General features: G+C 42.7%; 1 protein-coding gene across 1 annotated transcript in view; it reads left to right on the top strand.

The window, feature by feature from the left end:
* The window catches only part of SOX6 (SRY-box transcription factor 6), a 379449-nt gene that overhangs the window by 81671 nt on the left and 273167 nt on the right, over nt 1–24611 (top strand). Inside the window, exon 4 of the mRNA XM_038764241.1 lies at nt 18764–18853. Within this exon, the coding sequence (XP_038620169.1) occupies nt 18764–18853 (90 nt within the window). The remainder of the gene's footprint in view (nt 1–18763; nt 18854–24611) is intronic.

The raw sequence follows: 24611 nt of genomic DNA, 5'->3' as shown, positions 1-24611 counted from the left end.
GTCTAGAAGGGGGAGACAGACAACAAAACAAAAAATATTAACAAAATAAAATAAATGGAATAAATAAATAAATAGAGTAATAAATACGTACAAACATATATACATATATACAGGTGCTGTGGGGAGGGGAAGGAGGTAAGGCGGGGGGATGGGGAGGGGGAGGAGAGGGAGAGGAAGGAGGGGGCTCAGTCTGGGAAGGCCTCCTGGAGGAGGTGAGCTCTCAGTAGGGCTTTGAAGGGGGGAAGAGAGCTAGCTTGGCGGATGTGCGAAGGGAGGGCATTCCAGGCCGGGGGGGGGTGGGGGGGGGATGTGGGCTGGGGGTCGATTGCAGGACAGGTGAGAACGAGGCACAGTGAGGAGATTAGTGGCAGAGGAGTGGAGGGTGCGGGCTGGGCTGTAGAAGGAGAGAAGGGAGGTGAGGTAGGAGGGGGTGAGGTGATGGAGAGCCTAGAAGCCGAGGGTGAGGAGTTTTTGTCTGATGCGTATGTTGATTGGTAGCCACTGGAGATTTTTGAGGAGGCGAGTAACATGCCCAGAGCGTTTCTGCACAAAGATGATCTGGACAGCGGTGTGAAGTATGGATTGAAGTGGGGAGAGACAGGAGGATGGGAGATCAGAGAGGAGGCTGATGCAGTAATCCAGTCAGGATAGGATGAGTGATTGAACGAGCAGGGTAGTGGTTTGAATGGAGAGGAAAGGGTGGATCTTGGCAATGTTGCGGAGGTGAGACTGGCAGGTTTTGATGATGGATTGGATGTGAAGGGTGAACGAGAGAGCGGAGCCAAGGATGACACCAAGGTTGCGGGCTTGTGAGACAGGAAGGATGGAAGTGCTGTCAACAGTGATGGGAAAGTCAGGGAGAGGGCAGGGTTTGGGAGGGAAGATAAGGAGTTCTGTCTTGGACATGCTGAGTTTTAGATGGCGGGCAGACATCCAGATGGAGATGTCCTGAAGGCAGGAGGAGATGCGAGCCTGGAGGTGGGGGAGAGAGAGCAGGGGCAGAGATGTAGATTTGGATGTCATCAGCGTAGAGATGATAGTTGAAACCATGGTTGCGAATGAGTTCACCAAGGGAGTGAGTGTAGATAGAGAACAGAAGGGGACCAAGAACTGACCCTTGAGGAACCCCTACAGTAAGGGGATGGGAGGTGGAGGAGGAGCCCGTAAAAGAGACTGAGAATGAACGGCCAGAGAGATAAGAGGAGAACCAGGAGAGGACGGAGTCTGTGAAGCCAAGGTTGGATAACGTGTTGAGAAGAAGGGGGTGGTCCACAGTGTCGAAGGCAGCTGAGAGGTCGAGGAGGATTAGGATAGAGTATGAGCCGTTGGATTTGGCAAGCAGGAGGTCATTGGTGACCTTTGAGAGGGTAGTTTCCATGGAATGTAGGGGATAAGGGGCTCACAGTCTAGATGAGCGTAGGCAGATAAAGGCATCAGGAACAATGGATTGCAACCATAATAAGCAAGAGTCAACCAACTAAGAAAACAATACCAAAATTGGTATGGCTAGGTCTAAAGGACATATCTCCTCCAAGACATCTTCCCTGATTAAGCCCTCTTTTCCCCTCCCCTCTGCCTTGCCTCTGAGTATGGCTCAGTGGAAAGAGCACGGGTTTTGGAGTCAGAGGTCATGGGTTCAAATCCTGGCTCCACCAATTGTCAGCTATGTGACTTTGGGCATGTCACTTAACTTCTCTGTGCCTCAGTTTCTTCATCTGTAAAATGGGGATTAAGACTGTGAGCCCCACGTGTGACAACCTGATCACCTTGTATCTCCCCAGTGCTTAGAACAGTGCTTTGCACATACTAAGTGCTTAGCAAATGCCATTATTATTATTATTATTATTATTATTATCTATGCACTTGGTATTCACGTCCCCGCTCAACCCCAGAGCACTTACAAAGCACATACCTGCAATTTATTCATTTATATTAATGTCTTTCTCCCCATCTAGACCGTAGGCTCATTGTGGGCAGAGAACGTGTCTACCAATTGTATTGTACCGTACTCTCTCCTAAATGCTTAGTACAGTGCTGTGCACACCAGTAAATGCCTCCGATTGACCATTGATTGATCTGGGAGGTTACAGTTCTCAGAGTGCCCACTGGTCCAGGTGAACAGTCCTTAGGTACAAACCACCACAGGCATGACATAGTCTGTGTCACCAAAATTCTTTTGAATAGCAGCAATGAAAGGGACTATACCAAAGCAGTGAAAAATGAACAATTTTATAAATGGGATGGGTGGAGCATATTTATCTGAAGCAACTGCACCTAAAGTGCTATTTCTGTAGCTTCAAAGCAGTGTTGAAGTAGATCAGAGGCCTAGGGTGGGGAATGATGTTGAAAGTGTAAGCTCCTAGAGGGCAGGGACCTTGTCTACTAACTGTTTTGTATTCTCTCGAGGACTTAGGACAGTGCTCTGCACAAAGTAAGCACTCAGTAAATCAATCAATCAATCAATTGTACTTATTGAGCGCTTACCATGTGCAGAGCACTGTAAATGCCATTGATTGGCATATCTTATGTATTGTAAGCTCGTTATGGGCAGGGGATGTGTCTACCAACTCTGTTCTATTGTACTCTCCCAAGCGCTTAGTACAGTTCTCTGCACTCAGTAAACGTTAAATATGATTGATTGATAGGGCCCTCAAAGCAGTCAACAGTACTTCCCCTCTAGAACTAATAGCCTACTTCTCAGAGACCCCAGAGGGAGAACTTCTTATTTTAGTATGTTGGGAAAGACTGTGAAATGAGGAAAAGGAAATAACACATGTCAGGAGGTAGTGAGGAAAAGAAGCTTCCCAGACTGGAGAATGAACTCTCACACCTCTCAAATACTTAGGAACTGACTGGCAAAAGTAAAAGTCCTGGATTTTCAAGTGCTCAAAGCGCTCGAACCTCCTTGTGAAGTAGGAATGGGGAAAGAGTTCACCTGATGTTGAATTGCAGAAATGCAAGTAACTCTCTTCTAAGTAATGCTGACTGTCATTTTTACTCGAGTGAAGTGTGGAGAAATTTGGACTTCAGTGATCGCAATCTTGTTGTCAGAGGAACCTGGGTTCTAATCCCGGCTCCTCCACGTAACAGCTGTGAGACAATGGGCAACTCAGTTTCTCTGGGCCTCAGTAGCCTCATTTGCAAAATGGAGTTTATATACCTATTCTCCCTCCTGCTTAGATTGTGAACCCTTTGTTGGACCTGATTATCTTAGAAGTTGTTTTGCCTCATGGAAATCAATCAATCAATCAATCGTATTTATTGAGCGCTTACTATGTGCAGAGCACTGTACTAAGCGCTTGGGAAGTACAAATTGGCATCACATAGAGACAGTCCCTACCCGATAGTGGGCTCACAGTCTAAAAGGGGGAGACAGAGAACAGAACCAAACATACCAACAAAATAAAATAAGTAGGATAGAAATGTACAAGTAAAATAAATAAATAAATAAATAAACAGAGTAATAAATATGTACAACATATTTGTAAGAACATGGGCCTGGGAGACAGAGGACCTGGGTTCTGATCCTGGCTCTGCCACTTGTCTGCTGTGAGACCTTGGGCAGGTCACCTCGCTTCTCTGTGCCTTAGTTTCCTCATCTGTAAAATGGGGATTTAGACAGTGAGCCCCACATGAGGCATGGACTTCGTCCAACTTGATGAGCTTGTATCTAACCCAGCACTTAAGGAATACCATAAAAAATAGATGACGACATTGTAATGAAAGAGTACAGATAATAGTGGAAAAGTGATATGGAGCAGTATTGTGTGTGTGTTTTTTGTGTAATTCTGGCAGGCAGGAAGTGTAAAATAAGCCCATTTGGGGCAGGGAACATACCTATTAACTCTGTTCTATTGTATTTTCCCAAGCATTTAGTACAGTGCCCTGCACTCAGAAAGTGTTCAACAAATACCTTTGATTGATTGCTAAGGGTTTTGCTATCAATATGCCAGAGCTGTGTATATTCCACTATTATATTGGAGATTTCTCTTGTTTGTGCACACACACACACGCACATACACACACGCGCGCACACACCCCACACAATGTATCATCTAGGAAAATGTCTGTGGAATTAACATTTTCCTAGAGGAAACATATTTGATTTAATGACCAAATAGTTTCAAGGCAACAACAACTGAATTTCACAGGAACTAAATCTATTTCTTCTCACCGATCTTGCATGTTTTACTTGAGCACTGAGTCATTAGCATGTTTATAATGGTTCTAATTTAGCACAACATTTTCTGAATTTTATCCTTGAGTCATTTACAAATTGTTCATATTGAGTAAACAAAGGAAACAGATTGCATTTTATACTTAGTAATTTATCTGAAAGCAGAGGGGAGGGTTAATTGTTTTAAAGTTTTGCTCTGTTTGGGGAAGTGAGCCCAGTCTTACGTTGCCTGGCATACAATGCATTTTCCCCTCTTTTCTGAAAGGGGGGAAAGAAAGGCACGGAGGAGTGAGTAAAATGAAAAATTAGGAGCGGGACGAGATTGGCCACTCCCAGAGGGGAGTGTGGAGCAGAATTGGAGCTGGCACGAGATTATCTAAAACAGTTGGTGCATTCCTTAATAATCAAGTGCTTGAGAAGTCCAGCACTGCCTCTCAGAGCATCTGTGTTGATGTTTATATCAGTATCCCGCTGTATGGGAAAAGCTTGCTTTCTCTCACTGTTCTGCTAAAAATAGGGAGGAATAGAGCATTGTATGAGTTATTTTAGGGTAACAAAAACATTTAGGGGGTTAAAGCTTGGCCTTTGGGATGGAATCAGGTCAGTGCTTATCTCTCATGCTGTTTTCTTCAAGCTGCGTTTTTATGGTGAATTTATAACGGATTCAAATTCTGGTCGGACAGGCTATTATGGGTTCGCTGGGAGCACTACACAGAGCCCACTCTGTGGCCAAGCATGGTGGAGAGCCAGCTTGCAGACCGCTATTCTTAATACCCCTCGCTTATATTTGGAAATTCGGTTGTTTCAGTGGAGGAGGAAGAGACTGCAGAGAGCAGGCTTTTTGTGCAGTGTTGAGAGTTCAAAATAAAATGGGCACATTTTAGAGGCTAATTATTTTTAGTGAGCTTGGAGAGTTTTAATTAAAATTTAAGAGCGCTCTCTAAGCTCCAGTGTTATCACACTGTATTGTGAGACACTCGTCACCATGGAAAAATGTACAGTAGCCGGCTTGCCGATTCTCTGTGTTTCCTAAAGAAAACCGTGGTGTAGGTAATCAGGACTGAACTGAATTTACATTGTTCGCTTTTGGAGTTGCTGTGGGGAGTAGGAGTACTTTGATAAGTTATCCTTTAGCTTGTGTTTATATTTTAACCTTAGGAATCAGGAATCTCAAGTATAAAGGGAATTGCATTGGTGATTTATTAGGAGATGTGGGGAGAAGTAAGCAGTCTGTTTAAAAGAAAACACCCAACGCTTTGGTTGCCAAAGCATTTGAAGGAAATTCTCCATATCGTATCTTCAGTGTATTCTTATTTCAAAATATCATATTGAGATCAAAGAATCCTTGGGTATGTGTCCTGGCACCCTGACCGCTTCTATATCAAAAATCATTCCCAGTGATTTGGGCCTTCGATGTATTTTAACAATTATCTGCCTGATTTTTGCCATTAAAAAAAAAATCATGAGCTTAGAATGAGTGACAGAATTGTAGGGTTTGTTAAATGGGTACAATTTTGCAATGCTGTTTTCCAAAATTAGTCGACAGGCCTAGGAAGTAGAGAACTCAAATGCGTTCAGTTCACAATGTATATTTTATTGAAAAAAATTAATTATTAGTGGATTGAAATGTGGAAATTCACCAGACTGTGATGGGGCTTCCTTGACCTGCCTCACCAGTGGCAGAGAGATTGAAACCTTGCTACATTTGAAGAGTAAACACACTATTACAACCCAATATGTTGAGCCTCTAGGCTGGTTTTTGATTAGTTCTGAATTGTACCCTTCATTTTTATTTCAGCAAAAGTTTATTGAAAAGGAAAAAAAGATAATTTGTGTATGAAAGAAGAATAAAAGAAACCATGGCAACAAAGAATCTATTTTCAGTACATTATATAAACTTTACATCCTGCCATGCATTAGAGCAAAATAGACAAGGCCAACCTGCACTGAAGTTGATGATCGCCAGGGTTAAATTACATTTTTTATTTAGCAAATCCTAAATGCAAATATTAAATCCTTCATTTTTGATAATTAGGTTTAGGGTTATGGAAGCCGATCCTCTCCAAGTGAGCAGAATTTCATCTGGTTCCTTTTCCCCTTAACACTGAAATGTTAGCATTTGCATTTGATTTTAACAATCATCGTCTTTCATATCTGAAGGCCGTAGAATTTTTTGTGATTGTAGAGCTTTGCTAAGAGGTTCTTTACCTAAAGGAAATCTAGAGGACAGAGCTGTCCCAAAGGAGATGAAATTCCTGCTTTTTTCCAGCTGCAAATAACTCAAGTAGTCAAAGGCCCTGCTGGCCTGCATACACAAACTTAGGTGAGCTCACCAAAGAAGTGTCCCCCTGAAGAACTCACATGACTTTCCCGTTCATCCCAATATTAATATTGTATTAATAGCTTAAAAACCCCATATCCCAAACACGTTCATTTATGTAGAACTCTTTCCAAATGACTTTTGGGGTCTTGATTATTGCATTTCTTTAAGAGACGCTTAAGGGCTTCGGAATTAATTCCGCGCGTTTAAATCAGGGCTTTCATCCTCCTTTGGAAATGGTATCCCTGCGGTCTCAAGGGTTTGCCTAAAATACCACATGCTCCCCTCCCCATACACTCCCCCTCATTCATGCCCCACTTGCCCTCCCCCAGCATTCAGTTCCCTCTTGACCCCAAACACCTCAAATGCAGTCCCCCCAACTTAGTTTTCACATCCCACCCCCGCATACATCCACAGAGAAACTCTCACAAGTAGAGCCAAATGAATGAAGTGGGAGGAAAAGAGAGGAAGTACAATGGTGGGCCAATCAATTAATCAGTGGTATTTATTGAGTACTTACTGTGGGCAGACCACTGTATTAAAGAAAGAGCCACATTGGTGAAAGAGCCATAGGAAATTGGCGATGGTGGCAGAGATTTAAGAAATGTCTCTCCTTTTCTATGCCAGCTGCTGCTGCTACTAAAATGTTGTACCTAAGATGGTAAAGCACTGCCAAGGGTATTTTTCCCTTTGGTTGAAAACCTCTGACTTAGGTTTTTTTTTAATACCAATAATAATGATAATAATTTTGGTATGTGTTCAGGGCTTACTATGTGCCAGGCACTGTGCTAAGTGCTGGGATGGATACAAGCAAATCAGGTTGGACTCAGTCCCTGTCCAGACTCAATCCCCATTTTACAGATGAGGTAACTGGGTCACAGAGAAGTGAAATGACTTACCCCAGCAGACAAGTGGTGGAGTCAGGATTAGAACACATGACCTTTTGACTCCAAGGCCCTTGCTCTATCCACAAAACCATGCTGCTTCCCATCATAGCATTCAGTACAGTGCTCTGTACACAGTAAGCTTTCAATAAATACTGTTGCTGATAACTGGAGGATATGAAGATTGTGGTTCTTCACTTGATGTGAACATGCCCCTACTCCTGCCCTCTGCTCTACCCGCCTCCCCATCTCACAGAACTTGTGTATATTTGTATATATTTATTATTCTATTTATTTTATTAATGATGAGTATATATCTATAATTCTATTTATCTATTTTGATGTTATTGATGCCTGTCTACTTGTTTTGTTGTCTGTCTCCCCCTTCTAGACTGTGAGCCCGTTGTTGGGTAGGGATTGTCTCTATCTGTTGCTGTAATGTACTTTCCAAGCACTTAGTACAGTGCCTTGTACACAGTAAGTGGTCAATAAATACGGTTGAATGAATGAATGAATGAATGAATGAATGAATTTACACTTTGGCTTCTAGGACTCCTTTGGAATAGGAGAAAAATTTTACCCTCTTCTGAGAAGTTGGCTCATTATGAGCGAAGGTGAGGAGCAGGATGGGGAGACTTTTCCCTAGTAAAATACACCCTCCGCTTCATAGAATTTGGAGAGGAAGCTCTGAAAAGCCTCTGTTTTACTTCCCAACTGTCTCTCCTTCCCCAGAGAGTTGCCTCCTCCCAGGTCTAGAGCAATCAGCAGCATTGCTGTAGTTCATCTCTCACCAATGTCACTATGCACTAACCTCCTCCGCAAGGGCTCTGACTTGTACTGTCCTCCCTTGCTTCTTCCTCTTATCTCCCCTGCTCTCTCCTGCAATGTCTCAAAGGGTTTTGATACTAATTGTGATAGGCACCAAGTGGCCAAGAGATAGATAACTGGACAAGAGATGGCTTGGGTTTTAAGACAACTTCTCCGAACACTAGGGTTCCGGTAGGGTTATATTTCTGTTGGTGCAGTCCCGTGATTGAATGGACAGGTCAGTGAGACCCACTGAAGATGATTTACTAGTAATCAATCAATCAATTATGTTTACTGAGTGGTTACTGTGTGCAGAGCACTGTACTTAGTGCTCGGGAAGAGTACAGCACAAGAATGTAGCAGGCACATTCCCTGTGCACAACGAGTTTACAGTCTAGAGGACGAGCTTAGTAGGAGGAGGATGAGTAATGGTATTTATTGAGTGCCTCTTGGGTGCAATGCACTTGTACTAAATGCTTGGGAAGATACAACTGGATAAAGAGAAGCAACGTGACAGTAGAAAAAGCAATGGCATGGGTGTCAGAATATTTGGGTTCTAATCCCAGCTCTGCCACTTGCCTGCTGTGTGACTTTGGACAAGTCACTTAACTGCTCTAAACTTCAGTTTCCTCATCCATCCAAAGAGGATTAGATACCTTTTTCCCTCCATTTTAGACTGTGAGCCCCGTGTGAGACGAGGACTGTGTCTGATCTGATTATTCTGTATCTACGCCAGCACATAACACAGTTTCTAACACTTTGTAAGCATTTAACAAATGCCACAATTTTATTGTTATTATTATTATGATGTGATCTGTTCCCTGCCCTCAGGGGCCTACACTCTAGGAACTCTGAGTTTATCCCTACTACACCAACAGGCTTTGGGGGCAAACCCAGGTTCACCTCTTGCCTCAGTTTCTTCCATAGTAAAATGGAAACACTGAGAACTGAGTGAACATTCAGACTTTTGATTTTCTTTACATAGTATTTGTAAGTGCTTACTATGTGCCAAACATTGTACTAAGCCCTGGGATATATACAAGCTAATCAGGTTGGACACAGTCCATGTCCCACATGAAGGCTCATAGTCCTAATCCCTGTTTTACAGATGAGGTAACTGAGGCATAGAGAAGTGAAGTGACTTGCCTAAAGTCACACAGCAGACAAGCGGCAAAGCTGGGATTAGAACCCAGGTTCTTCTGACTCCAGGCCTGGGGTCTGTCCAGGCAATACTGCATCTCAATTGATGAGGATCAATTTGCTAATATGGATGAAGCACTTTGAAGTTGCTAAGCATTATTACCACATGGTTTTTATGTAAAGCTGAAGGGAACATTTTGAGTCTACTTTTTTTTAATGTTTGAAGTATTTGTTCTTGATGTCCATATAGTTTCATCTTATTCCCATGATATTTTAGCATTCTTTCCCCTGGGCTCTCGAATATGTTTAGGAATATTTATAGAAATGAGATATACTTGACTGCTTTGCATTTCTATGTACTTCTTAGTTCTAGTTTATAAATTTGCAAGGGTGTTTGAGAACAAAAGAAGGCTTTTGTCTTCTGCCACAATGGAAGGTGCAAATTCAACTGGAATTGAATACAAATGAGTCATGTTTTAGCATTTGTATTGGTAATAATTATCAACTTACTATATTGTTACAACATGTTTTGAAAGACGCTTATAAAAATAACAATGCCAGGTAAGATAGCAAGATTAAGCAGTTTGGCTCATCTTATTGTTGATGGAGGTGTTTAAAAATGCTTCTCTATGTTAAACTGCTTTTATTAAGTCTCAGAGCCAAAGCTGATTTGGAATAATAATATCTGACAGTCTTGGGTTTGAAGTTTTGCTGCCATACCCTCAGTCTTAGACAGTCTTTAATGTATGACTTTACTGGGAAAACAAAGCCCACATAGGGTACAAGTGCTTTCCTCCTACCTGAACTTCAAAGAAGAGTAAGAGTAAGATACCACTCCGTATTTTTTTAAGGGAATCAATTTATTGAGCTCTTACTGTGTGCAGAGCACTGTACTAAGCACTTGGAAGGAACAGTACAACAGAGTAGTAAACATGTTCCCTGCCCATAAGGAGCTTACAGACTAGAAGACTGTAATTAAAAACAAACTGTACCCTTGTGAATGAACACTTCTTTGTAAAGTCACTTAAGACCAGTTCAGGTGGCTTCACTGGTGATGGATGTCAGATTATCAAAGCGAAGGAAATGGGGAAAAACATGGTATATGCCCTTGATAAGGATCAAGCTGATTTCCATTTAATAAGGGGAATTTCAGGTCTCACTGGTAAAAACATGCATGCTTACTCTTCATCACCAGTCTCACTACACGAAGCTGGATTCCATCCATTCTTCAGCTGATTGATTGTGCCGCGAACAAATGTTAATTGTTTTCAATGATGCCTTGCCGTCATGAAGCAATTCCTCTCATCTCTTCATAAGCCTCAACTTTACCTTTCTCCTACAGTTTATTAATCTCCTGGTAACATCTTCAGATGCATCATGTTCTTACTATTCATTCATTCATTCAATCGTACTTATTGAGCGCTTACTGTGTGCAGAGCACAGTACTAAGCGCTTGGGAAGTACAAGTTGGCAACATACCAGACAGTTGGATTTAAGTGAGGCTTTAAACTTTTAAAACTGAAGTAGTTATACAGGGAATTGATTCTATAGGAAAAAATGGGAGGATTGATTGAAGTTGATTTTTTTTTCAGCTGGTCATCAGAATGGTCATTCTTTGCTAATCCTGTTATTTGAAAACACTGGCCTTCTTGAGGGTTTGACTTGCATTAAAGATTTAGATTCCATTGTAATTTTTGCATAATTTTCCAGATGATCTTTGTTGCTAAAGAAAAAAAAGAAATGAAAAAAGGATGGTTTGTGTATTATTTCAACTGGAGAAATAAGGAAGAGGAATGGATTGTCCACAGGCACAGATTTAACCTACTTGATCCTCAATCTTTCTGGTTTTAAATCCAGAATAAAGTAGCAAGGTAGTTCCTGATTTTCCTGAAAAGACGTGATCTCAGTCAATGGTTATTTACTGAGCACTTACTGTGTACAGAGCATTGTACTAAGCACTTAAGAGAGTACAATAAAACAGACTTGTTAGACACATTCTCTGTCCACATTAGATTACATTCTGTCACCCAGACTCAACCAGCTCCATGTCAATGATTACTTTTTTCTAGATTCTGGACATGAGTTTAGTGGAATCTAAGCATTCAAAGCAACAGCATAGTTGCAAGTCTACCTGAAATAGACACAACAAAAGCTAAACTAGACAGCATTTAGGAATAATTTTGACTAAGTTGTGAGTGCTTAATTCAGGGTATAGCACAAAATAAGCCCTTAACAAATACTTCAATTATTGTTAATAATTCTTAGGTCTCAGATCCTGTTTTTGTTCCTTTTATGAATCTGTGCCCGTCAAATTATAACAGGCAATCATCACCCTGGGTTCCCAGGTAGCTGTAATACACATATGGTATTTAGAAATGCAGCGCTGCAGTACAGGAAAAATTATTTTCTTTATGGTAATCATGCCTCTCCTATTTACATAAAGAGAAAAACGACAGAAGTTTCTGTTACCAGAGGGTCTCACATCTTGACCTATGTGTTTCTCAGTTTCTTTCTACATAAAAAATTTCAAAAATGTTTTCATGTTCATTCATTCAATTGTATTTTTTGAGCATTTACTGTGTGCAGAGCACTGTACTAAGCACTTGGGAAGTACAACTTGGCAACATATAGAGATGGTCCCTACCCAACAACGGGCTCACAGTCTAGAAGGGGGAGACAGACAACAAAACAAAACATGTGGACAGGTGTCAAGTCATCAGAACAAATAGAATTGAAGCTAAATGCATATCATTAACAAAATAAATAGAGTAGTAAATATGTACAAGTAAAATAAATGAGTAATAAATCTGTACAAACATATACAGGTGCTGTGGGGAGGGGAAGGAGGTAGGGTGGGGGGGATGGGGAGGAAGAGAGGAAAAGGGGGTTCAGTCTGGGAAGGCCTCTTGGAGGAGGTGAGCTCTCAATAGGGCTTTGAAGGGAGGAAGAGAGCTAGCTTGGCGGATGTGTGGAGGGAGGGCATTCCAGGCCAGGGAGGACGTGGGCCAGGGGTTGACGGCGGGACAGGCGAGAATGAGGTACAGTGAGGAGGTTAGCAGCAGAGGAGCAGAGGATGTGGTCTGGGCTGTAGAAGGAGAGAAGGGAGGCGAGGTAGGAGGGGGCGAGGTGATGGAGAGCCTTAAAGCTGAGAGTGAGGAGTTTTTGCTTGATGCTTAGGTTGACAGGCAGCCACTGGAGATTTTTGAGGAGGGGAGTAACATGCCCAGAGTGTTTCTGCACAAAGATGATCCAGGCAGCAGCATGAAGTATAGACTGAAGTGGGGAGAGACAGGAGGATGGGAGATCAGAAAGGAGACTGATGCAGTAATCCAGTCAGGGTAAGATGAGAGATTGAACCAGCAAGGTAGCAGTTTGGATGGAGAGGAAAGGGCAGATCTTGGTGTTGTTGTGGAGATGAGACAGGCAGGATTTGGTGATGGACTGCATGTGAGGGGTGAACGAGAGAGCAGAGTCGAGGATGACACCAAGGTTGCGGGCTTGTGAGACAGGGAGAATGGTAGTGCCATCTACAGTGATGGGGAAATCAGGGAGGGGGCAGGGTTTGGGAGGGAAGTTAAGGAGCTCAGTCTTGGACATACTGAGCTTTAGAGGGCAGGCAGACATCCAGATGGAGATGTCCTGAAGGCAGGAGGAGACACGAGCCTGAAGGGAGGGAGAGAGAGCAGGGTCAGAGATGTAGATTTGGGTGTCATCAGTATAGCTCCTAAAGGTGCCCAATTTTTTGCATTTGACTCCGGTAGAAATTAAAAAGCATTGTGAAGTTCTTAAAGGTGAGTGTTTGCTTCCTTAGCCCATTAACTTTGACAATGATTGTGGTAGCCTTGTTTTTATATTGAACCTTTGTCATACAGTTCCCTCTACCCTCTTATTGTTTAAAAAAGAATCCTTTTGTTAAATCCTGGAGCTTTCGTTAAAGCACTTAGAAGGAAGGGCAAGAAAAGTTGAAGAAATGGGAATCTTGATTTTTGCCCTAATTCCTCTAACTGATCAATCCATGATTGAGTGGTTACTGTAGCCAGAGCATCGTACTAAGCGCTCAATAATAGCATTAGGCCATACTCCAATTTAATTTAATTTTCTCATCCTCCAGACCTATAAACTATGTATCATAAATTATTTGCATTACCGTTCTAGACTGTAAGCTCGTTGTGGGCAGGGAATGTGTCAACCAACTCTGTTGTATTTTCCTCTCTCAAGCGCTTAGTACAGTGCTCTGCACATAGTAAACGCTCAGCAAACATCATGGATGATGATGATGAAGATTGTCTTGGGAGTCAGAAGACTGATCTTAGTCTTTGATCTGTGACTATACTTCTTTGCTCCACCTTTGAAGTTGGGGAAACGCGTTAAGTGAGATGGTTGCACTAATTCACTAATGCTTTTCAAGTGTTTTCTAATGAAAGACGTTCTTTATGTTGCCCATACTAGTGCTGATGGGTATATAGATTTTGAATTTGATTTAGTTTATAGCTTAGTTTGTTTAGGTGTCTCTTGGTGAGCTTCATTTGCTGTACAATTTGGTTATACCCCTTGGATAGACTATCATTCACCACGATGTCCTTGGAAAATTCTCTGTGGGGAAAAATGTGATTTCACCATGGTAACAGCATCTTATGCTAAGACATTGACCCCATGTCATTCTGGCATCTTCTTCAAAGTGTCGAGATAAACTTTCCTGGTCTTTTTGACCGATGAGGGGAAGGTAACCGTGCTGAGGTCTTTTTGATTTCCTCTGAGGGTGGTGTGCAACAACCAGAGTAGCAGAATAGCAATATTAGGAATAATAGTATTTATTAAGCCTCCTCTGTACTAAGTACTAAGAACACTGTACTAAGCCCTGGGAAAAAAAAAACTCAGGTCTGAAGAATAATAATAATGATGGTATTTGTTAAGCACTTACTTTATGCCAGGCACTGCCCAAGGGGATTCCTGTCCCTTGAGGGACTCCTAATCTGTGAAGTGATTTACGATTAGAGAATAATAATTGAAGTATTTGTTAAGCACTTGCTACGTGGCGAGCACTGTTCTAAGTGCTGAGGTAAATGGCGTGGCTCAGTGGAAAGAGCAAAGGTTTGGGAGTCAAGAGGTCATGGGTTCTAATCCCAGATCCGCCACTTGTCTGCTGTGTGACCTTGGGCAGGTCACTTCACTTCTCTGTGCCTCAGTTACCTCATCTGTAAAATGGGGATTAAGACTGTGAGCCCCATATAGGACAGCCTGATTACCTTGTACTATGCCCCCAGGGCTTAGAACAGTGCTTGGCACATAATAAGCACTTAACAAATGCCACTATTATTATTACAAGTTTATCAGGTTTGGACACAGTCCCTGTCCCTGGTAGGACTCACAATTTTCATCCCCATTTTACCGTTGAGGGAACTGAGGCCCAGAGAAGTGAAGCGACTTGCCCAAGATCACCCAACAGGCAAGTGGCTACCAATCAACCTACGCATCAGGCAAAAACTCCCCACCCTCGGCTTCAAGGCTCTCCATCACCTCCCCCCCACTACCTCACCTCCCTTCTCTACAGCCCAGCCCGCATCCTCCACTCCTCTGCTGCTAATCTCCTCACTGTGCCTCGTTCTCACCTGTCCCGCCGTCGACCCCCGGCCCACGTCCTCCCCCTGGACTGGAATGCCCTCCCTCCGCACATCTGCAAAGTTAGCTCTCTTCTTCCCTTCAAAGCCCTATGGAGAGCTCACCTCCTCCAGGAGGCCTTCCCAGACTGAGCCCCCTCTTTCCTCTCCCTCTCTTCCCCCTCCCCATCCCCCCACCTTACCTCCTTCCCCTCCCTACAGCACCTGCATTTATGTTTGTACATATTTATTACTCTATTTTATTTGTACATATTTATTATATTTATTTTATTTTGTTAATATGTTTTGTTTTGTTGTTTGTCTCCCCCTTCTAGACTGTGAGCCCGCTGTTGGGTAGGGACCGTCTCTATATGTTGCCAACTTGTACTTCCCAAGCGCTTAGTACAGTGCTCTGCACATAGTAATAGCTCAATAAATACGATTGAATGAATGAATGAATGAATGAAAGTGGCGGAGTCTGAATTAGAATCCAGGTCCCCTGACTCCCGGGTCTGTGCTCTATGCACTAGGCCACGCTGCTTCTCACCTTCATTTTCCACCTTGCTATGTGCCTCTAATAATAATGATGATGATGATGATGATGACGATATATGTTAAGTGCTTAATATGGTGGAGGATGGAATCCTATGGATGGCAGTTCTGGAGTTGGGCGGAACTGTTAAGCGGCGTCATGGGGGCGGGGATGCCTGGGAAGAAGAGTGAACAGCCAGCATGGGTGGGCTGACTAGGTGCGAAGGAGGTTGTTGTTAAAGTAACTCGGTGATAACAAAGGCCTTTTTCCCGGGGGAGGGGTGCGGGAATCAGTCAGGTCCGGACCGGGAAGAGGGGAGTGGGAGGGCTCCTCAAAGAAGGTCGCTTGTGGGGTGGGGGATGGAAGCAGGGGCACCAATGTTGCCAACTTGTGCTTCCCAAGCGCTTAGTACAATGCTCTGCACACAGTAAGCGCTCAATAAATACGATTGATTGATTGATTGACCCAATGTCCCACGATCCCAGCTGGCTACTTGGACAGATTGGAGGTGGCTTCTAGGGGTGAGTCTAGTGATGCTGGGTGGCGGGGGTGGGGGTGGGGGCAGCCCAGGGGCCTGGGTGTCCTCGGGCGGGGATGCAGATGTCGGGGCGGGGATGCAGATGTCGGGGCGGGGGACGGCCGGGAGTCCGGCCGCGGGACATGGGCGCCCGATAGCATGCTGCTCGGGGACGGACGGATGGATGGACGGAAGGAGGGTGGGGGAACCTGTATATATGTTTGTACACATTTATTACTCTATTTATTTTACTTGTACATATTTATTGTATTTATTTTATTTTGTTAATATGTTTTGTTTTGTTGTCTGTCTCCCCCTTCTAGACTGTGAGCCCGCTGTTGGGTCGGGACCGTCTCTATATGTTGTTAACTTGTACTTCCCAAGCGCTTGGTACAGTGCTGTGCACACAGTAAGCGCTCAATAAATACGATTGAATGAATGAATGAGCCCCGGTCCTTGCGGCAGCGCCCGGAGGACAGGATCCTTCCAGGAGCAGCAGGGCCTTTTGGTATGATGGCGGGCGGGCCAGCCTCTCAGGACCGGGATCCCGGGCTCCTAAGGCGGCCCTCTGAGGAGCCTAGGTCGTACCGCAGCCCTGACCAGTGCTTATCTCAAAATGTTTGATCAAAGAGACCATGCGAGAGGCTGGGGATGGTTTAATTCAATCCAACACCACTTTTTTTTTAAATGTTATTTGTTAAGCACTTACTATGTGCCAGACACTGTACAAGCACCGGGGTAGATACAAGCCAATCGGGTTGCACACATTCCATGTTCCACGTGGGGCTGACAGTCTTAATCGCCATTGTACAGATGAGGTAACTGAGGCAAATATTAGTTAAGTGACTTGCCCAAAGTCACACAGCAGACAAGTGACAGAGCTGGGATTAGAACCCAGGTCCTCAGACTCCCAGGACTATGGTCTTTCCACTAATGTGTATGTGGAGAAGCAGCATGGCTCAGTGGGAAGAGCATGGGCTTGGGAGTCAGAGGTCATGGGTTCAAACCCCGGCTCCGCCACTTGTCAGCTGTGTGACTTTGGGCAAGTCACAACTTCCCTGGGCCTCAGTTACCTCATTTGTAAAATGGGGATTAAGATTGTGAGCCCCCCATGGGGCAACCTGATTACCTTGTAACCTCCCCAGCGCTTATAACAGTGTTTTGCACATAGTAAGTGCTTACTAAATACCATTATTATTAGTAGTAGTATTAGTATGTTAAGCCCAAGGTCATCCACCCAGCAGACAAGTGGCAGAACCAAGGTTAGAAACACGGTCCACTGACGGCCAAGTTTGGGTTCCTTCTATTAGCCCACACTGCTTCTCTACTTCAGAAAACAACAACATGAAGATGGACAGATCTAGTGCCTTCCTGTCAATGCTCAGCTCAGGCTGCTGCTATCTGAGGAATGATGCTCCAGGTGGATGTCTCCTTCCACCTTGAGAACACATGACACGGTGGATAGAGTCTGGGAGTCAGAAGGTCATGGGGTCCAATCCTGGCTCTGCTACTTGTCTGCTTTGTGACCTTGGGCAAGTCACTTCACTTCTCTGGGTCTCTGTTACCTCATCTGTAAAATGGGGTTTGAGACTGTGTGCCCCACATGGACTATATACAACCAGATTTGCTTGAATCAACTCCAGTGCTTAGTATTGTGTCTGGCACATAGTAAACGCTTAACAAATACAATTATTCCGGCAGAGAAAATTGGAGCAGATGGAGGGAAATTGATTTTCCCTGAGAGCAGATGGAGGGAAATTGATTTTCCCTGACTAACCCTGATTTCTTCACCCTATTTGCTCTCCCTCTTTGTTACCTATGCACTTGGGTCTGTACCCCACAAGCATTTTGATACTGTCCCCAAAACCTTCCCCATAGTACATGTGCACATACCCTTATACTCTGCTTCTTCCCCTCTCTGTAATTTATTTTAGTGTCCCTTTCCCCTCCTGGACTGTAAACTCCTTGAGGACAGAGATCCTGTCTACCAACTATGGTATTGTACTCTCCCAAGTGCCTTAATACAGTGCTCTGCACACATAAATGTTTAATAAATATCAAGGATTGATGTTACATTCAATCAAGCATTCACATTTTTTGAACACTTTCTGTGTCCCAAATACTGTTCTAACTACTGGGAGAATACAGTATAACAGAGTGGGTAGTCAGTCCGATGTATTTATTGAGCACTTACAGTCTGCAGAGCACTGTACTAAGTGCTTGGGAGAGTGCAATACAACAGAAAACAGACACATTCTCTGCCCACGATGAACTTATAATCTAGTTGAGAACTTCCAATCTAGTGTAACACCTTCAGGATCTCAAACAAAAGCATTATGGGAGATCTGCTGTGGAGGTTTGTAATTGCTCTAATTGCTCCAAGAGGTGTATATTAAGTAATCAGTGAACCGGATGGTATTCGTGAAGGCAGTCCCTTAGCTCTGAAGCATGGCCCTACAGGCTTAGGGGAGTTACAGAGGTGAGAAGCATTATCATTATGCCTAAATCCCAACTGCAGAAAAAGTTACCATTTTGCTCCTACACATTCTACAAATTTTAGACAAATTCCCCGGAACCTCATTGGAATTACTGTTTCAGCAATACAAATATGAAAATAGAGGAATGCCATGATGTTTGAACTTTTGAATTTGACACTTTTGGTCAAAGATACTATTTGTCATTGTGGATGTGGGAAAGGTGGATGGATGTCTCTGACATTTGTGTCTTCTTTGAGTATGATCTAGTTAATACCAATATATTAATTCAATCTTTTCCTTCCTTTATAATAGACTCATCTTGCATGGAAAAGCTACTTTCAAAAGATTGGAAGGAGAAAATGGAAAGACTAAATACAAGCGAGCTTCTTGGAGAAATCAAAGGTACAGTAGACTAAGTATCATTAATCTCAGTATTCAAAGTCAAGCGTGTTATTTAATTACCAAAACAATCCCTGAATGTACAGAAATGGGTACCTGAGGCCAGTTTTTTTCTTCAGTTCCTCAAAAATTGCACCCCTGGAATTGCACACACTGTAAGTTCAGAGAGCATTGTTCTTGAACTCTTCCTCCCTAAAGTTTGAGAAATGAAATATTGATAAACAGACTCTGTTTATTCTGGAATGTTTCAATTCAACTCCAGTTGACTGGTGTTTGTTCACTCCCTAAACAAAAGAGTTATTATGTACATAGGAACTGCCAATGGTCTGGGTTCAAAAACTGGTAGGCAGAATTTTTTTTAATAAAAATGAAAACAAATTCCTCTCTCAACACTGACTTCCAACGTCAAATGCATCTTATGGGCCTAAATTGGGTATCCTGATCTTCCAATCTGTTTATTGAGTTATTACTCAGTACAGAGCATTTGGGAGAGTATAGAGAGCTGGTAGACGTGATCACTCAGAGTGATAATGTGGAAGCATACATAAAGGAGATTTTATATGAACATAGAGCTTTCTGAAAAACTAGTATCTCTTGCTCTGAAATTAATACATATATTTTGAATAGGATAAACTAATTGAAAATACTGCCTAGTCCATATGGACAAGAAGTATGGACATGTAAAAGTTGATAGAAAATTATTTTTGAGATCAGTGGCATTTATTGAGTGCTTACTGTGTAGAGAGCACTATACTGATCACTTACTGCATGATTTTAATTTTTTTGCCTTTCGCAAGCAAATGTTCAGAGTAATCATTTTCTCTTGGCCAGTAGTTGCATAGAGTTGCAGCTGGGTAGCAGTAGATACCCTTCAACTCTGAGAAGCCTGCCAAAGTGTAAGAAGAAAAAAATATGTGTGATTGGAGAATGTAATAGCAATCTAATTTACTTTGTTTAAACAATGGTTCTAGAAACTCTAGGTGAGTCTGCAAATCATCTGGGTTCTGTGGGGAGCAGTATGGCATAGTGGATCAAGCACAGGCCTGGGAGTTAGAAGGTCATGGGTTCTAATCCTGGGTCTGCCATTTGTCTGCTGTGTGGCCTCGGGCACTTCTTTAAGCCCCAGTTACATCATCTTTAAAGTGGGGATTGGGACTTTGAGCAACACAGGGCAAGTGATTTAATCTCTCTGGGCCTGTTTCCCTGCCTGCGAAATGGGGAAACAATACTTGTCTCTCACTACTTCCTTAGATTGTGAGCTGCATTTAAGATAGGAATTGGTTCTGATTTGATTCACTTGAATCTACCCCAGTGCTCAGCACAATGCTTGGTGCATAATAACCTTTTAATAGATACCATAACTAACCCCGTGAACAATACTCTCATCGAGAGTTGAAACTGATAAAACTACCAAAGCAGATGAAAACTGATGTTAACTACTTTAAACCCACTGAAGGAATCAACCTTGACTTTAGATATGTCACATTAAACATAAATGGAAATAGAAAGAAGTTGACACGTTTTAATGAACAATTAGAAATTAATGCAGTCATTAACCAATAGAATAGAAATTGAGTGGAATTTCAATATTATTCAGGGTGGTATTGCTTTGTTTTGCACTCATAATGCCCATTTTCTGTTTAGGAAAGAAGGATGTCAATTTATCACTGACTACTGTGAGAAAGAAAGTCATTAGTGAGACATTCTTTACACAGCTGCAGTGACTTGGTGTGCAGTTTGCATGTTTTCCTTCAGTTTCCAATGTCATTAATTCCACGATAATGACAAAAATGCCCATTTAAAGGCTAACTTCTGCTGATTGTGTGTGTGGTGGTGATCTTATTTTCCTTATTAACATGGAAGTTGGCATTTTGCTTTGGGATCAGCCTCAACATCCCATTCCAGGCCATTGAAGGGACCTTTGCTTCCTTTCCATCTTTACATGTGTGATAAGGGCACCTTCCTAAATGCTGAACTAATGAAAAGTAACAGAAATGCATCCTTCCCTAGTCTCCCTAGATAGTACACTCCTTGAGGGCAGGGATCATGAATACTATGTTGTACTCTCCCAAATGCTTAATACTATGCTCTGCACACAGTAACACTCAGTAAATGCCATTGATTAACTGAGTGAGTACCTGCTACGAACGAACAATTTAAAACCAACTCCTGTGCCAATCTACAAAGAACTTTCAGATCATCCGTCAAGCACAAAATCAAAGAACCGAATAGAGTATCATGGGCAGGGGAGTCATGGAGTTGCATTTTGGCCAGGAAAAACTCAAATGGGTTTATCTCTTCTGGTCCGGTTTGACAGTGACTTTTTTTAGTAATAGGAGTGGTATTTGTGAAAAGCTTACTCTGTACCAAACTAAGTGCTGGGGTAGATACAAGATAGCCATCATATTTATTATAACCAGGTCCCATATGCGGCTCACATTCTAAGTAGGAGAGAGAACAGGTATTGAATCCCCATTTTTGCAGATGAGGGAACTGAGGCACAGAGAAGTGAAGTGATTTGCCCAAGGTCACACAACAGACAAGTGGCAGAGCCAAGATTAGAACCCAGATCTTCTGACTCCCAAGCCTGTGCTCTTCCCACCAGGCCACACTGGAAATGAGGTGTTTGCTTCACCCTTCTAGATTGTGAGCCCGTTTTTGGGTAGGGACCGTCTCTACATGTTGCCGACTTGTACTTCCCAAGCGCTTAGTACAGTACTCTGCACACAGTAAGCACTCAATAAATATGATTGAATGAATGAAATGAATGCTTGATGGTAGGCTTGGGTTGGGGAGAACAGTTGGGGAGAACATTCCAGGTGTAGGTGTGGCTAGGAGAAAGCGATTTCTAAATTAAAATCTAAGAACAAGGAAGTTGCATTCTGGAAATGAACAAACCTTGAAAGGCAAAGGAATACAAACCAAGCCTTGCACATTGTGGAATGTCACTCCTGGATTCCATGTGATGTGTGAACTTTTGCCTGAGGGTGCGACTTGACACTTGCTTGAATGTAGACAATTTAGGTTCTCACTGAATGACAATCAACAAGGTTCTGGTCCTTGCCCTTCCTAGATCCTTTGCACATTACTGAGAATCTCCCTACTAAGGGTGAATCTCAAACTTGCCCAAGAAGGCCAGTGATCTGTCATTTTTAAGTGGGTCAGGATTCTCATCTGTTAAATGGGAACTAAATCCCCGTTTTCTCTCCCTCTTAGACTCTGAGCCCCATGTAGGATAGAAACTGTGCCTGACCTGATTATCCTGTATAATAATAACAGTGAATATGGTACTTGCTAAGTGCTTATTATCTGCCAAGCACTTTTCTAAGCGCTGCAGGAGATACAAGTTAATCAGGTCAGATACAGTCCCTGTCCCACATGGGGCTCACAGTCATAATCCCCATTTTACAGATTAATAATAATAATAATAATAATGTATTAAGCACTTACTGTGTGCCAAGCACTGTTCTAAGCGCTGGGATAGATACAAGGTTATCAGGTTGCCCCATTTGGAGCTCACAGTCTTGATCCCCATTTTCCAGATGAGGTAACTGAGGCCCAGAGAAGTGAAGTGACTTGCCTAGAGTCACACAGTTGACAAGTGGTGGAGCAGGGATTAGAACCCACGACCTCTGACTTCCAAGCCCAGGCTCTTGACACTAAGCCACACTGCTTCTCTTGGGAAGCAGATTAGGGAACTGAGGCCCAGAGCAGTCAAGTGACTTGCCCAAGGTCACACAGCAGACGTGTTGGAGCTGGAATTAGAACCCAGGTCCTTCTGACTCCCAGTCCCATGCTCTATCCACTAAGCCACACTGCTTCTGTATCTTCCTCAGTGCTTGGATTCATGCTTGGCACATAGTAAGGTGTTTAAAAAATAATTCTATTATTAGAAGTTAGAAGGTGTATTAATACTTTTATTATTCTGAATGATAATAACAGCAACAGAAAGGAGTGAAGAAACTGGAAATTGACTCCATCACTGCAGTTGACAGAGGCAGAGGAAACCTCCATTTCCCTGCAGGGTTATGATGGGATGGCCAGAGGCAGAGGGAGACAGAGTCTGGAAAGATGGAGTCATTCAGTCAGGGAATCATATTTATTGAGTACTTACTGTGCACAGAGCACTGTACTAATTGCTTGGGAGACTGCAATATAACAATATCACAGACACATTCCCTGCCCACTTCATTTATTCATTCATTCATTCATTCAATCGTATTGATTGAGCTCTTACTGTATGCAGAGCACTGTATTAAGTGCTTGGAAAGTACAGCTTGGCAACAGATAGAGACAATCCCTACCCAACAATGAGCTCACAGTCTAGAAGGGGGAGTCAAACAGCAAAACAAAAAAAGTTAGACAGGCATCAATAACATTGCAGTCTATAGGTGGCACCATCCCAATCCAACATCATATTTATTGAGTGCTTACTTTGTGCAGTGCCCTGTGCCCTTGGGAGGGTACAATATAATAAAGTTGGTAGACACATTCCCTGCCCATAATGAGCTTCCGATATAGTTCCCCTGCTCCTTCTCCAGCCTTGGGCTGCCAGGTTAGTGCTGGTAATAACATTTACTAAGTGCTAACTGGGTGCAGAGAACTGTACTAAGCCCTGGGAGAAAATACACAGGAGGGGAATTAAACACAGTTCCTGACCCTCACGGAGCGGGGCCATGAGGATGGTGATTGGGACGTCTCCCTTCCTAAGGTAGAATCGACTTTTCAGTCGTTCGGATTTATTGAGCACATACTGTGTGCAGAGCACTGTATTAAGCTTTTGGGAGAGTACAATATAACAATACAACAAGCACATTCCCTGCCCACAGCGAGTTTGTAGTATAGTGGAGGAGACAGACATTAATAGAAATAAATAAATTACAGGTAAGGACATAAGTGCTGTGGGGCTGGGAGGGAAGATGGATAGAGGAAGCAAGTTAGGATGACTCAAAAGGGAGTGGGAGAAGAGGAAAGGAGGGCTTAGTCAGGGAAGGCCTCTGCACACAGCACTCAATAAATACGATTGATTGATTGATCGATTGATTATGTAATACAAGCCAAGTAAGGAAAATAGTGTTTTTACTTTGGACATTTATGACCAATTATAAAAGTACTTCTATTAGGGGTCAAGTAGAGGGTTTCCTCCAGGTAGTTTTTTATACCTTAGGAATAAATACTCATAAATCCTATTACAATGGAATAAAGTGAACGTACACAAATGCTTTCAATTTGACATTCTTCCCCCTCAAAATGATTCCCATTGTCCAAATATAATTAGATTTCAAAGTTACTCTCCAAAGAAGTCTCAGAGGGGTTTAGTTCTACAGTCCAAATAATTCTGTATTTTATAGTTCACCCTCAGCAACAAAAATCTTTTCTATCTCTCTTTTAGATAGCTGCTATTAAATCATAGAGCATTAGAAGGCGTACTGTACTATGAATAGTTATGAGACATTATGCTTAATAATTTTCCAGCTCTAATATTGAATTATAAAATGTGGCTTCAGCCCAGGGATCATGCCACTTTTCAACTTTTTTTCCCCTCTTTCGGCTCCATATTTCTGGTCTTTCTGAGCCCAGGAAAATTCTGCAGGAAGGGTGTAATGTTGAGCTTATCATTACAGAGAGCATGGCTTCATTTTCTGTTTCAGTCACCAACATAAATCTCTGGAGACCAACACAGAGAGGTTTTTTTTTTTTCCTTCCACACGATCTTGGTGATTAAATTGTCAAGATTGTCTTTTCAGAAACCAAAGTATGG

Source organism: Tachyglossus aculeatus, chromosome 22 (genome assembly GCF_015852505.1).
Source record: "Tachyglossus aculeatus isolate mTacAcu1 chromosome 22, mTacAcu1.pri, whole genome shotgun sequence".
In the NCBI taxonomy this organism is placed as follows: Eukaryota; Metazoa; Chordata; class Mammalia; order Monotremata; family Tachyglossidae; genus Tachyglossus; species Tachyglossus aculeatus.
This window is presented reverse-complemented; position numbering and strand designations above follow the sequence as displayed.